The following is a 15,162-nucleotide window of genomic DNA, read 5'->3' as shown; positions in this document are numbered from 1 at the left end:
TTGTTTTTCCTGTAAGAACACTGAACAAATGAAGAATCATACCAAAGGTTTTAGGAAGGAGATTGTTCCACTGAATTTGACATATGGAGATACTGCCAGGGAAGTATGTATTCCTTGGCACGAGTAGAGAGAACAGCCTTCCTGGCTTCAGACCCTCATATTTTAAGCTTTAGTTCACTAGGCAGTCTTTGACCCACTTGCACTGGTCAACGGGGGGTTCGTTGGAAGTGGAGGCATCCTTTATACTCATTGTCTTTTTGAACATTTTGCTTCCAGAGAAGGCAATGTTAGCTTGTTCCTAAGAGCTTCTTCACAGTTTGTGAGCTCTAAACCCACCTTGAAAAACAAAATTTTAAAAAATTAAAGAAAGTACTGCAAAGCTTCTCCAATTATCTGGAATTTTATTCCATCCATATACATGCATAGTAACAACATTTGTTGAGAAATTATTTCTATCAGAAGTAGAACATTATCTTTGTGATCACCAGTTGCAGTATTGCTACTCTTATATTTAAATATATCTTATATATGAATTAGATTCATAATTGCAGCATTGAGTTTAGGGTTTTGTTTTAGACTGTGCCTTTCAAAAGATAAAACTGATTGATATGACCACATTTCTTACAATACTGCTTCCAGTAATTTTGTTCATTCTTTATAAAGTATTGCATTTAACAGCAAAGGTTTAAAAATTGAGACAGAGATGCATCAGCGAAAGAAAATACAAGTACTATACAAGAAAGAAAATGCCATCTTCATTTAACGTACGTTTCAGATTAAGAAAGTGGACAGAAACATACTGCTACATACAAATGCAAAGCCTAATGACTAAGGTACTGTATGTGCTAAAATATAAAGTGCAAACTGAGCCCAATTGTTCAAAAAAATTGAAATTTTAAGGCGAACTTTACAGCATAGTTGAAACTTCTTTGCAAGTTATATTTTAGCATATACATATATTTGCAACAGCATATAAGAAAAAAAATCAGGATACACAAGTGCTTTTGAAGCTATTTCTAAAATGCTTTTCTGTATTGTTTGCGACTATTTTCTTTAAAATCTACTATACAGTGCAAACCATATGTGCTACACAATAACTATACAATAACATTACAAATGACTTTAATATAAAGTTTTTAAATAAAAAATAACATAACTACAGCTATGAATACTGCTGGTAAAATAAATTAATATTTTTGAAAATGGCACCAATAATACACTTTACTAATGGACTGTAATGAAATTACACCTTTAAGTCTTCAACTCAGCAATAGTGAAATCTCCTGATTGTCCAGATGTAATTCAAACAGCTTTCTTTAAACTGTATGGAACAATATGCTAAACACATGTACCAAAGGTGACCGATTGTTTCATTTGACATGTTCTGCTGCATGTGAAGAGCAATAAAACTTCTTATGAGTTATAAAGTTTGAGAGATTGTTGAACTGGATGTCACACAGTCGGCAATACTTTCCGCTGGTTGGAGCCTGGGTAGAGCCATTCACACCTTTAGCTATACTAGACAACTGTTCCTCTGCTGTAGGAATTGCTGGAGAGACATTTTCATTTGTAGCTAAGGGATTCTCAGAGATCCAAGAAGGAGACTTGTGCCCATCTTCATGTGGAGGATTCTGGGAAATGTTCTCTTGCTGTGGGTTAGCAGCAGGTCTTTCCTCCTGTTTTAGTCCCCCATTAACTATTACCATGCCTCGGTTTTTGGGCAGTAGTGGAAGAGATTCTTTCTTCTGCACAGCACATCCATTCGAAGGCGCCTGGCCTTTAGGAGATTCACTTTCTGTATTTGTGCTTTGATCTAAATCAGTATTATGAATGACGAGAGAACCAGAAATGTAATCACTTGGCTTTATTCCATAGTATGGAGAAAGCTGGTCTGCTCCTTTAGCTTTCTTTATTGCTCCAGGGTAAAGGCATTGTGGAAGAAACAAATGTTTGTTTTCTTCTTTTGTAGCAATAAGCTGGGCCGCTTCACTAAAGACTTTCAGTCCTTGAAGTGTTGCTAAGTGTGTGGAAAATAAGTTTCCATTAGGAGAGGACTGTTTGGAGTTTCCGTTTTTCTCACATTTGATTATGCTTCTCTCATAACTGACATCTGGGCTGTTTCTTTCACTTTCTGGGTTTTGAAACACCTTACTGTCGAGTTGTCCCAGGTCACTACGCTGATGAGCAGTGACAGGACAAAAATTCTGCTTGTGAGCCAGGTAGTTTTCTACCTTGTTAAAACTGATCTTGCATACGGTGCACTCATGGTAGTCCAGCAGCCTTTTGGGAGAAGTGGACGTCCTCTCTGACGGGGGTAAGCATTTTTTACTGAGATCTATTGGCACATCCATCTCCAAGCAAGACACAGTGGAGTGGGCAGTATCACACTTTGAAACTGGAACACACTTGTTAATAGACAGTGATGTTTCCAGATGCTTTGAGACTATTCCTGGAAAAATATCACATCGTGGGTGGTAACATTCTCCAAGGCCCTCTGTTGACTCTTGAGTAGATGTACAGGGATTGCCAAGATTAGCAACCTCTAGAAATCGCTGTTGAACGAGTGGTGGCCTCTGCTCTTGCTCTGGTAAGCACATCTCATACATCTTCCTTCGCTTCCGAGTTCGCATTGTTCTCTGCATGGCAGGCACTTTGTTGGAAGCAGACCTCTTCAGCGGGGGATCGTGCCGAGTGGCACAGTAATACTGCTTGTGGACCATGTAGGTCTCATGTCTGCTGAAAGTAATATTACAAGCTTCACACGTGGTCTTGTTAGGGTCACTCTCCCCCTCTACTAAGGGAGCATTGGGATTCTTCACATCAGAAGGTTTTCCATTTATCTTCTCATCACCATTGCTTGCAGTTGACAACTTCTTCGGCTGTGCAGAAAAGTCTTTTTCAAGACTTTTATTGTTTGGCCCAATCAAATCTAAAACATTGGAAGAGTTTAAGCAAGATGTCTGCAGAAGCTGATTTTCTGGATCTGATGTGTGAGGAGCTGGATTCAGGATATTTATAGAGCTTTGACCATTACTGGGACTTACAGCTTCAGGCATTTTTTCTGGAACACTGGAAAAATCTGGTGACTTTGCCATCTGCTGCCATCGGCTGCTGCAGTAATGCTTTTTGTGTACCAAATAGTTGTCCAAATTATTGAATGTTATGTTGCATTCAAAACACGTAGCCCCTTTAGGCATCAAAGGACTGTAAATTACAGGTGGATAATTGCTACTTCCATGCCTCAGCCTTCGATGGACCAGTTCTGACATTTTGGCTAATATCTCTGAGGCCTGAGGAACCACAGTGATGTCTTGGGGAAAAGCAAACTGGGAAAGAAAAGGTCCCATTGGGAAAGAAGGGCCAATATTAGGCTGAACTGGCGATGAAGCAAGTCTTGGACTGGATGGTTCAGATTTTATTTTGGTATATGAAAAACTCTGCTTATTTGTGGCAGGCTGGGTTTCTGGCCTCTGGTTTGGAAGGAAAAGTGGAGCCTTTTTTTCACATTTATCAAGCTCTGTATCAGAACTTGCATCTTTAGTCTGCATGGTCTTTTGGCTCTGGGGAACATCATTTCTGCTCAACAGGTCTGTTGCTGGCTGTAAACCTTCTTCATTTCCACTTGGAGAGTGTTCAATGTCACTTTCTCTCTGAATTTTGTTGCCAGAGACATGTAACTCTTGGTGCTGCAGTAGCTCCCTCTGAGTTTGGAAGCCAAAATGGCAGTGATTGCATCTAAAGGCAGCTTGAGTAAGATGTGAGAACAGGTGCTGATGAAAGTTAATCACTGAGTCTGCAGTGTAAGTACAAACTGTGCATTTCAGACTAGCACCGGGTGGGAGAAATTCTTCCATTTTCACTCCTACAGAAAAGACAAACAAAATACAAAATAAAGTGACCATTTCATCCCTCATGATGAATACTGGGAAATCAGTAGCAGCACAGAATGTACAAATACACTGAAAATTACTAATCTTCTTGTGATGAGATGGTATTAGTGACCCTGCAAATACTTGAATTATCTTTTTTCTCAAACTGCTAGATTATTCCCAGATTTTACTCTGCTTTGGAGAGCCCTAGTATTTGCATTCATTCATCAGAGCTGCAGGGAGAGAAAGAACAATGGAAAAGATAAAAATAGACTGAACTTATTCTAAATGAAAAAGTCTCAGAAATTACAGTTACAACTAAAGGGACACATAATGTTCCCTATACACAACTACTGGAAATTTTGAATGCACAGAAAGCACACCAAGGTCAAGAGGTTCAAGGTTATGATGTAGCTTGAGGTACAGCCCTCACTGTGCCTGAAAGCCACAGACAAAGCAGAAATAGCAGTTTGAGTATTATTGATGCTCAGCTCTTTGCTTGCATGGGTTGGCTATAGTGTGGGAAGAGGTTATAGATCTGTCCTCATCAGAAAGGACTGATGAGCTGTGAACCTTGTGAAGGGAGGAGGAGCAGAAAGACATGGCTTCACTGACATTTTATCTTTCACATATAATGGCTGTTGGCAACTACTGCTATAATATGACACCTTTTCCTCATGAAATCACTACCACTTTATAAAGAACAGTAAATTCAAAGACATCTTACAATCACAGATTAAACAAAAAGCTCCATGTTTCATGGCATTTTGAAATTGAAAATGCTTTAAAAGAAATAAGACCAAATTTCTCTACTGCAGCAACATGGATTCTAGTTACCTTTTAGACAATAAAAACTGAAAAAATATTGATAGGCATGATATTCAGAATTTAAAATGAGTATTTGTTCTGCCTACACATATGCCTCAGTCAGGTGCAGTAGGTGTGTGGTAGTTGGACAATAGAAAACTGTAAGAATATTGTAGCTCACTCTGTGGGTAGCCTGCTGTACCTGGAGATCCTCCCTTCTTCCCTAGCATCAGCAACCCCCCAAGTTGTGAGTGACATTTGAAATTTGACCTGCTCTTGGCCTCAGAGGCCAGAAGGGAGACAAGGAGACACAAAGACAGCACTTTTGTCAGCACTTGTTTCCCATCAGGCATTCTTTCCACATGAGGCTTTAGCTCCTCCACTGACATGAGATGGTGCCTCACATGCTTCCCCATCAGTGGTACAGTGACAGCAGTCTCTGTGAGGCCTTGCATTTCAGTCAGGGCTCTGCATTCCAGTGGTATAGATCTGCTACAGCCTCCAGTGGGAACAGTAACAGTGTTGAAACAAACACGGGACTTCCAAAGATTAAAAGGCAATCAGAAAAAGAATGTTTCATTCCTACTGCATTCCTACTGCAGAAGGTGTAACTTGTGATAACGTGTATAGAAAAATAAAGACTGACAGGATAGAAAAGAGTGCAAAAATGATTGAATCGACTGGTTGTGACTAAAATGAAAGGGAAAGGCCTGAGTTTTAGCCTCTCTTGTAGGAAGTAACTAAAGATTCTTACTGGAAATTCACCACAGTATCAGATCTGTGTCTTTCAAGGAACACACATGTCTAGATTACACACAGACATGGTCACTCACAGTTTATGGCTCAAAAACCTCCATACCTAAGACAATGGTATGTAAAAAATGAAAATAGTTGAAGCAAATTTTTTGCACAATGACTAATATTTAATTTTTTTTTCTCAGCATGGGGAGAAGTTAATCTGCAATCTTCCCAGAATATCTGGTTATAATTACCAGGCTGTAAGACACACTGGGCTGTATTCACCTGATCTTTTTGAAGCTGTTGTAGTCTATGGTACTCCTGGTTTACTGAACAGTGAAATATTTGCTAGGCAACAAACAGAAAATGGCAATAGCTTGATAAGATCTTGAAGCACAAAATGATCTCACCTCTAAATGAATGGCTGAGGGTTTTCTGTGTTGTTTACATAAAGAAATTTTCATTCAGCACTCTTCTAGTCCTTTTCTGGGAGGTACCAAACTCCTCCAAGGCAGTATGTTGCCTTTTAGATTTGCAATTGATACCCAAGTTATCAAAGGAACATTTTTTGCTTCACCAAATCCACAGAGTGGACTGTGCCCCAGGAGTTTTTACACTGCAGCCAAATAATTCTAAATCTAAAGCACCCGTTAATGTCCTTTAGACTCCATTCTTCTAACAGGAGGATCAGGAACACCTGTAGAGCTCTTGCTTCTTCCCAGAAGCAGCTCTGTACACCAGACAGCAAACACACCACACACTGACACTGCAGTCTTTCTTATTTGCTACTGCTACTGAAAGCTCCTATGCAAAATGTCCTGCAAACTCTTAACTTGTGTTTCCAGCCCTTATTAAATTCAAAATTGGCCATCTACACCATGCTGATGTGGTGCTTAGGGACATGGTTTAGTGGTGGACTTGGTGATCTCAAAGGTCTTTTCCAACCTAGACATATCTATGATTCTATGTTTTTGTGATTCTAAATTACTACCCCAATTTTATATTTATAAGAAGGAAAAAAAATATTTCTATGAAACAAGAGATTTTTTAATGAAACAAGTGTCCTGGTAAAAGCAGAGAGTTCTGGACCATGATCCTTAAAGCCTTCTGCCCAAGAAGCCTCCTCTAGGGCAGCAAGATATTATATCAGAAGAACATGTGTTTTGGTTGTGTGTATGTTTGGGAGCTGGAATCCTGCAGTAAGTGATTGGGTCTGGATTCCTGATCATACCTTCACCATTAAAGAAATGGTGCCTATGTGTGTGTATACACACATTAAGAGAGAGACAACATTCAAATGAGGATTAGCAGATAAGGCAAATGACACTGGTTACCTGGGAGAGGTACTTGGTGTAGAAGACAGATCAGAAAGTGTTGACATTTTGGCATTATCTACATGCAATGCTTGCATATATTTGGAGAGACACTGATCTACTGAATGTCTATAGTGAATAATTCTTTAAAAAGCTAAATCTAGAAGATGATGCGTGAAAACACATGATACTTACCACTGTGAGAATTTAGGTGCATTTCCAGAGCTCTTGCATTTGAAAAGCTTTTGGTGCACTGTGGAAAGGGGCAGACACTGGATATCTGCTGAGCACTGTCCTCACTCTCCTCTGACAGCTGTGGCCCCTCTCTTTGCCTCCCACTGCAGTAATACATGAGATGGGCCTGCAGGTTCCGCTCGCTTCGGTACCAAATCCCACAGGATTTGCAAGGGAATATGTCCTCTACAAGCAAGTACAAGAGGTGCAGTTAGCCACAGTTCACTTGCTGCCAACCAATTAACACAGCTAGATTAATTCCACTCCTTTCCCCATTAAAAAAAATATTTATTTAATAAAACACTGAAAGCAGAGAAATGAGTTTATTAAAATATCACTTGCAGATGAGAGATTAACATGGGAGAAAGTTGTTTCTTTCAAAGCATTTTTATTTTAAATTGTATAAAGAAATCTGCTAGAAGCTCTTGGCACATAATTATTTTTAAAAAATAAATTAAATTAAAAGTTTGTTGGGAAAATGCAATGCTAATTCAAGAACTATGCTATGTTTCCAACACATCGCTACTCATTAAGTCACATATTTCAATTTTATTTGTGTGTGCATAAGACTTTCCGGCTCTGGGCCTTGGAATTTTTGAGTGCTAACTGCAGATTATTCTGAAGAATATGTATTTTCAATATGCTTATGCATTTATTATTATAAAACCCTTTTGCTCTGATATCCAAGAGGCAAGACTGGACTGCTTTTCCTTAAGATCCTATAATATGGAATGTGATATACTAAGCAGTGTGTCTGTTTCCTTGGTTCTTATTATTAATTACAGAAATTGGAATTTCTTATGTATTTTTTGCTCTCAGTATTTTTGTTTTCAGTAAATTGTTGTTTTTCCACTTTTCATTATGCACAGAGGATAACTAAAAATAAGGCAATTTTCATTGTCTCCTATCCTAAAGTGACAGCACCCTTCTGAGGAGTGACCATGCAGAGGTTGCAGAGAGTTTTCAGAACAGAAATGAGGATTTTGATCATGCATTAGAGGGTACCTACTTTACTAATGTGAAAATTAGTAATACATATGGTATATTTACATCAAGTGGAGAGATATTTGTGTGCTAATACCCTGTCAAAGGACACCTACACAGTATCTGTGTATACATCTCAGGAAGACAAAAGATCTCTTTGACCTTTCTGAAAGGTGAACCTTCCATCCTATCAATAAGAACACTCTCTTTTAGCGTACATCTACACTAGCTAATTAAACTATGACAGGATCCACAGCTCAACACTGGAACTTGCTTATATTGCTAAATCATGAGAACAGTCCCTTCTATAACTTGGCTTAAGTCAATGAACACTATTGCCATTCATGCATAGATTTCAGGAATTATGACAGGCACAGAACCCTTCTCTGCATCTGGTCTGGACACCTCTCAACTGTTTTTGAGACTGAGAGAGGATAAAATTATGAGTGACTCCAGACTATGGCAGCTGACCTCAGCATCAGGCAATTGCAGTCAACATCAAAACACATTGTGATCAACATCAAAACTCCCCTGACTTCAGAATGCAAAGAGCTGCTGGAGACTGTAATTAACTTAGTTTTGAAGAATGGCTCGCTGCTCAGAAAACATGGCATGTGTAGCTGATGATGTAATTCATTATCATTCATGACAATTTATGTTTAATTTCAAATATTGGTGTGTATGGGACAACTGCTCTGTTTCAATTCCTTTGGGTGAACAAAGTTGAAGACTCCAACCCATTGATATGGATGAGTCTTTTATTTGCTAAATATTTACAAATGCAGCCAAAATTTACATTGCTTAGTTTGCTTCTCTGATTGCAATGCTAATGCTTGTCTATTTTTCTGCTCATGAATTTGCAAAAAATATTTATACCACTACCAATTTCTATATTTCCTTTTGCCACTGAATAATTGTGCATGGATTTCAGACACAAACATTTAATGAAGCAGTTAGTATTCCAACATACTCCCACTATTAAAACATTACTGATACAGCTTGCATAATTTGAAATGGCCATCTCGCTTTAAAGGTGACATTTCAACATTTAGTTTTGGTCTCAAATGGTTTAAAAAAGTTGAATTGTTGAGGTTTCCACAGAAAAGAAAATCCAAAAGTACTAATAGGAAATTCTGATATGGGCAACATGTCCTATTTGAATTCATTTGACTACGTTCCATCACAAAATTGAACTTTCCGATTATCTTAATGAATTTGACTCCCAGCCATCTTTGTTTCCTATGGGTTAGATGGCCTGGACAGTCTGTAGCTGCAGTTATGCACAGTGAATTTGTGACCCACATTACATGCCAAGCAGAGGAAATGCATTTGAGGACTTTTACATGGTCAGGGGATGGAATTTCAGGAAGAACAATACATAGGGATGGGATCTGAAACTATTACTACTCTGAAGTGATGCAAAACAGATAAAGGCTGCTTGAAGCTAACATTTTAATTACTTAAAACCAAACTACTGCAATTTATTTCAATGGATACTTTCATATAATGAAACATTCAGTCTCAAGCTGAATGAGCTAAAGGTGATATTCTAATTTTGTTTTTCCAACTTGGAAATGTTTGGAAACATAAAAAAATCCCACAAACAACCTACAGAAGCAGATATCTAGAAAAAGAATGCTTCTTCATTACAAATCTAGAGGTTCATTCAACATATTGCTATACTTCAAGTTCAAGACTTAAATGAAGAAACTGAATTTCTCCAACTCAACAACGAAATGTGACCAGAGGCAGAGTCAGGACTGATATGGAAAGCTCTGGGCAGTAAGACTTGGTATTTTAGCACCTTCCTGGAGTCAAGGACACAGAAGTTACTCTGAGTTGCTGCTAAACCTGTATAGCAAGAGCTGATGCACCATAAACTTAAAGACTTCTCTTAGCAATGCTCAGTGTGACTTTCCAGGGCTCTGCAAAAGTCAGTGCTAACAGAAAAGATGTTTCCAGAAATGAGATGCTGTGCTAACAATAAATAGGTAGATAACAAAATTCTTTACCAGAGAATGAGCAATTAAAAAAAAAAAAAAAAGGAACTGAAAGAAAAACGTGGAATGAAATGTGTTACCAGGGATATTTTAACTAGTCCTCTGCGAAGAGCTTGAAGATGTTGTGACTGTTCAAGACTCAGTGCTATTAAGTGTGAGTCTGAGTGGCAGATCATGTGCTTGCATGTGCATGTGCACCTGAATTACTGTGTTCAGTAGTTCATTATAAGTAATTATAATACTTAGAAACTGTATTATATGATACTTAAAATAATACCTATAATAATACTCCTATAATACTTAGCTTGATGAAGTGCTCCAGCATGGAGTCTAAATGGACAGACTTGCAAAGTGCTGAGAGTTAAGAATAGTGAGGATCATGGTAATGGCCAGTATATTTGAAAAGTATATTAGAATATTAGAAAGTATATTAGTATATTAGAAAGGAGGATGAGGAATTAGGGCTGTATAAAGGTAAACAGCAACAATATGCAAAAGTTAAAGATACAAAATTTAATTTGAGCTGAATTGTTCCAGTTCAGGAACACTTCTGTCCCTCTTCTCTAAGGACAGCATGCTGCATTTTGTCCATGATAGAGCCCATTGATGACCAGAAGATGCAAAAGCATTCTTGGTTGACCACATTGAGTGGAGATGCTATGATAAGTCAGGGCTGCTATAAGGCATGATTTCCACTGCATTTTGAAACAGTCACTGAAAGGATGTGTTCCTTTTCTTTTTCTGGGTATCATGAATTATTACCAGAAACTGCAGTGGTAAGCAACAAGCTAGAGCAGCAGAGGCTGGACTTTGAGTTAGGCGACCTATCTCATCTACTTTTTAAATAGTTTCTAATCCTATTGCCTCTGGGAACAGATCACAGAACCTCCACACGAGGGCAGGTCAGGTACTCTGGGTGAGGCTCTCGTCAGACTCCTCTTCCTGCTCTTTTTATCTGGGAGATGATGGGGGAGCAAAAGCAGGCTTTGAGCGGTGGCGTGGCCATGAATTCATCATTGCTGCATTAACTCTTCACATGTGCCTTAAAGAACACACATTTAAAAATCCGCCAGAGAATAGAGTTCCTCACTTACTGTTCACAATAGCTGTAGGCAAAATAGATGCCATGGCAGCTTGCTGCGGGAGCAGCTGTATGGAGTCCAGCAGGCGGGCGGGGTACATGCCTTCCGTGAGAGTCATCTGACTGGCAGCCTGCAGCCTTGAGTCAAAATCCACAACAAAGGCCACCAGCTCCTCACCCTCTGAGATGGCCTTGGTCGTGGTACACCAAAGCTGCCCTCCTGAAGGAAACATAAAACCAGAAAGATTTAATTGACAATATCATATTCCATGTGCTATCTTCATTTTTTTTTTAATTTTTTTTATTTCAGTGGTTTATTTAAGGTTGAGAGGCATAGTTCTTACCTTTTCTGTCTTCCTTCTACCAACACAGAAATTTTCATGCATAAGAAAAACAATTTAGGGATAGTTTTCCTAACAGTTTGCAGCATGAATCATAATTTTAATTTTTCACTTTGTCTCCTAAAAAGCTAGCATTAAGAAAAATCAAGATATAGGTGAAAATAACTTATGCAGCACTTTTCTCTTTATTATTTTCACCAAAGTGCCTGTAAACTTTTTCTTAACTCCAAGTTTGTTTTATTATGAATAGAAAATCACAGCTCAATAAAACCAAACAGCTGCAAGAAAGAAATCAGATTTCCTCTTAAGGGCGTTCTTCCCCTCCCTTATGTTTGTCACCCTCTTTCTCTAAAAAATCTTCCCTTATGTAATATTCTTCGTAACATGTCTGCTTTATCTCTGCTTACACTGACTGAACTTCCTGAAAAGAAGATATGCCAAAGATCTGTTTCATAAAGGCTTATTCAAATAAAGGTTTGTTTAAAAGGGGAGGGAAGGGGGGGGAAGTGGAAGAACTTTCATCAAACAGTAAGATACACTATAGCTCTGTGCTGCAAATGTCACGTGTAGTGCATTAAAAAGAAAATTAACTATGCGAGTACATCTACTAATGTATTTGAATGCGATAGTGAATGCTCATTTATTTAACATGTTTAGACAGGCAAAGCACTTATATTGTGTTATCTACACTCTCAGGCCTAGATACATATCCAATACAGTTATGCCTGAAATAATGTTGCATACTTTATATGTTATAAAGCTTTTTTTTTTTTTTTTTTCCTCAGGTTTTGTATATATAGAGAAAGCTATACGTTGCATTCATTAGGCAAGCAAAAACTGTACTCGTTTTGATAAGTAATATTGCTCTGTTTATCTTTCGGCATAACTGCCTTTTCAACTGCACTTCATTTTTTTCCCTTCAACGAGATTATAGTTTTAAAACAACTTGTTGCAAAAATCTGGTAGAGGAGATAACAACAGTGTATGATATGCCACAGCTAAATGGAAGAATTAGGACATTGTTTTAGAGAAATCTTGGACAATTAATTAAACCAGTCTATTAGCTTTCAAAGATGAGCAAACAAAACAGCATCAGTGACAGAGTATTTCAGTGGCAAAATACGCTAAGCTTCCAGACCTCAAAGTGGTGTAGAAGTTTCAAAGCAGAAAAGTGTCTTTGTATTTACCCTTCGGTTATACAGCAGTTGAAGGTGCTAAAAAGTTTGCAATTTACTGAGAGGGAACCAAAGCATACCAAGGTTTACTAGTCACTGATATTACAACATTAAATGGTGCAAATATGAGTAATTTCCTCTAGAGAATAAGAAGATGAAAAGGGAAAACAGTACCAAAAATTTCTACAAATGCAGAATCCTAAAGCCTGAGCAGGAATTCAAAAATTTGAAGAGCACAATCTGACACATTGCCTGATATAACTAGTAAATATACAGAAGCCTTCCGAGCTAAACTGGGATAAAACCTCTTCCAGAGAGAAATAGGCTAAATTCCTAAAGTGTACTTAACTAGTCTTGTACATGAAAATACATGGAACACACACTGCAATATGAGAACCTGAAATTGGGTACTTTTGCCACAAACATCACACAGTTAATTTCTATTATTAACATGCACTTCTATCTTATTTACATACAGAATATATACCAACATGTTTTAGTATATTTTCATACAGAATAAGAGCTCTTTCTAGACTTTATTATTCACTGGATCTCTTAATAAAAATGAATCACTGCAGAATAACCAACTGATACTTTCTCTACCCCAGCAAACATCTTGACATGCTGTGTGTACCCTTGGGGGGAAAAAAAGAGTGATTACTGGGTCTCCAGCTGCAATCAGTCTGGATCAGCTAAAAGGCTGAGTCAGGCTCCTGGTGTTGCAGCTCCTCAGGGCGTTGACTCATGTCCAGCAGCAGATTAAACTCGGACAGCTGAAGGGAGCAGTGACCCCGGCTGCCTGCTCCACCCAGCTCCTGCAAACTGTCACACCTACGGCAGCCACAGCCTGCTGGGATGTGTGACGGCTTTGGAAGCACAACAGTTTTTAGTTTGGTTTAATAAAGAAAATGAGAACTAGGGAAGTTAAATCCATTCCTGCATATGAATGCAAACCTTCAGCTCAGCAGGATTCAGATCCAAGAAGGATAATGTTGTTTTGTTTTCTCTCATCCCAGTCTATAGAAAATGAGGCATTTAAGTAATCATGACATACACATCCAGAATTTCATCAGAACATGATATTGTGTTAAGCTAAATGCTCAGATGAGTTCCCAAAAGATGCATTCTGGAGCATATACTGGATGCAGCTACAGGAAATGCAGCTGAGCACCTTTGCAGGAACAGTCACTCATTGGGACAGGACACGGTGCAGTCCCCACTTGTCCCCTTCTATGCTTGCCTGCACAGAGTAAGGCAAGGGCTGCTGTTTTAAAAGATGCAAACGACTTTCTTCCCCTTAATGCAGTGAATGCAAACGTGCCGACCTTCATGCACAGCACGAAGACTGTGGAAGAGAAGTCTTCTTGAGCCTTCTACTGCACAGTCAAGCTAAGAGCACAAGTCACTCAAGAGTGACAGAAAAAGCACTGTCAAGTGCAGAGAACCCGACAGAGGCTTCCAAATTAAATAGGAAGTTCCAGTTGTGACTATCATATGAATTACTATGCTGTCTAGACACCTCTGGCAGGGATAAGGACTGCCTTACAGGTGGCAGCTAAAAATCTTCCACAAACATTTCTGCAGGCTAAGACACAACTGACATATATACAGCAGTCTCTCAGGGGCACAACAGCTTTTCATTAAGCATAGAGCAGTGTTAACAACACGTTTTCAAAGGGATAATACGGAAGCCAGAGACAAGTACCAGTAGTGATTAGGAGATAGAAAGATGTTTGTATGAAATATTTGCAAAGGCATGAAGATTTCATAAATAAACGTGAAGAACTAATATTTATATGAGATGAGGCTCTGATTAAGCCGCCTAGATTTTTTTTTTTAACCAACTGTTCCTGTTAGACACAGCTTAGAGGAGTGAAATTGTTCCACAAAGCTTTACCAGGCCAGGTTTCTCAGCCCTAACATGACAGAGGCATCAGAGGAAGAGAAAGGATGAGCAGATGTTTTAACAGGGATGAGTGACTGACAGTGCCTCTGAAATAGTCATGGTTATATAATTTGGTCAGAAAACAATGGTAGATTGGTGATTTTGGGCCTCTTCTTGTCTATAATGAATACATTGGCCATCCATTTTGCCAGTCTCTGCAGAGAGAAGATTCTTAGACACACGAAGTATGACACTGATTATGTAGATGAAAATGATTATATTTATTGTTCACACATATCTAAATATTGTCAATTCAGTATGTAGCACAAGCAAGTCTAAATGATTATAATATAAACAGGTTCAGCTAGAAACATACAGGCTTACAGTCTTTGTCCTTACCAAATGCAAAGCAAAAAAGCACCCCTTTTGCTACTATAGGATTTTATCTATATTTTCTCCGTATGTGTCCAGACCTTATTGCTTTTACTCACCCATTCTAAACGGAGTGCTCCCTATCTTTGGGCTGGACCTACCCTGCAGGCATTCCTGCTGGGGACAGGGGAAGGTGGCCACACAGAGCTGCCTGCAGCCTTGGGAGACCAGCTTGCCCAGGTGGCCCAGTCTCCAGCAGCATTTTATACCCTTTTTCATGCCGATGTGTACTGAAGTCAATGGTAACCATCGCAGCTCCCCCACCTCTGGAATGCATTCATTATGCGAGCAGCCCAGACAGTT

General features: G+C 38.8%; 1 protein-coding gene across 2 annotated transcripts in view; it reads right to left on the bottom strand.

Moving 5' to 3' along the window:
• Positions 1 to 381: 381 nt before the first annotated feature.
• Positions 382 to 15,162, bottom strand: part of ZFPM2 (zinc finger protein, FOG family member 2) — a 302,041-nt gene continuing 287,260 nt past the window's right edge. For both annotated transcript variants that reach the window (XM_079300936.1, XM_079300937.1), the window contains 3 exons: positions 11,040 to 11,246; positions 6,923 to 7,147; positions 382 to 3,862 (listed from right to left, as the gene is read on the bottom strand). In XM_079300936.1, the coding sequence (XP_079157062.1) occupies positions 1,371 to 3,862; positions 6,923 to 7,147; positions 11,040 to 11,246 (2,924 nt within the window). In that variant the 3' untranslated portion in view covers positions 382 to 1,370. The remainder of the gene's footprint in view (positions 3,863 to 6,922; positions 7,148 to 11,039; positions 11,247 to 15,162) is intronic.

This window comes from Erithacus rubecula (genome assembly GCF_903797595.1).
Source record: "Erithacus rubecula genome assembly, chromosome: 3".
NCBI classification, from domain to species: Eukaryota; Metazoa; Chordata; class Aves; order Passeriformes; family Muscicapidae; genus Erithacus; species Erithacus rubecula.
This window is presented reverse-complemented; position numbering and strand designations above follow the sequence as displayed.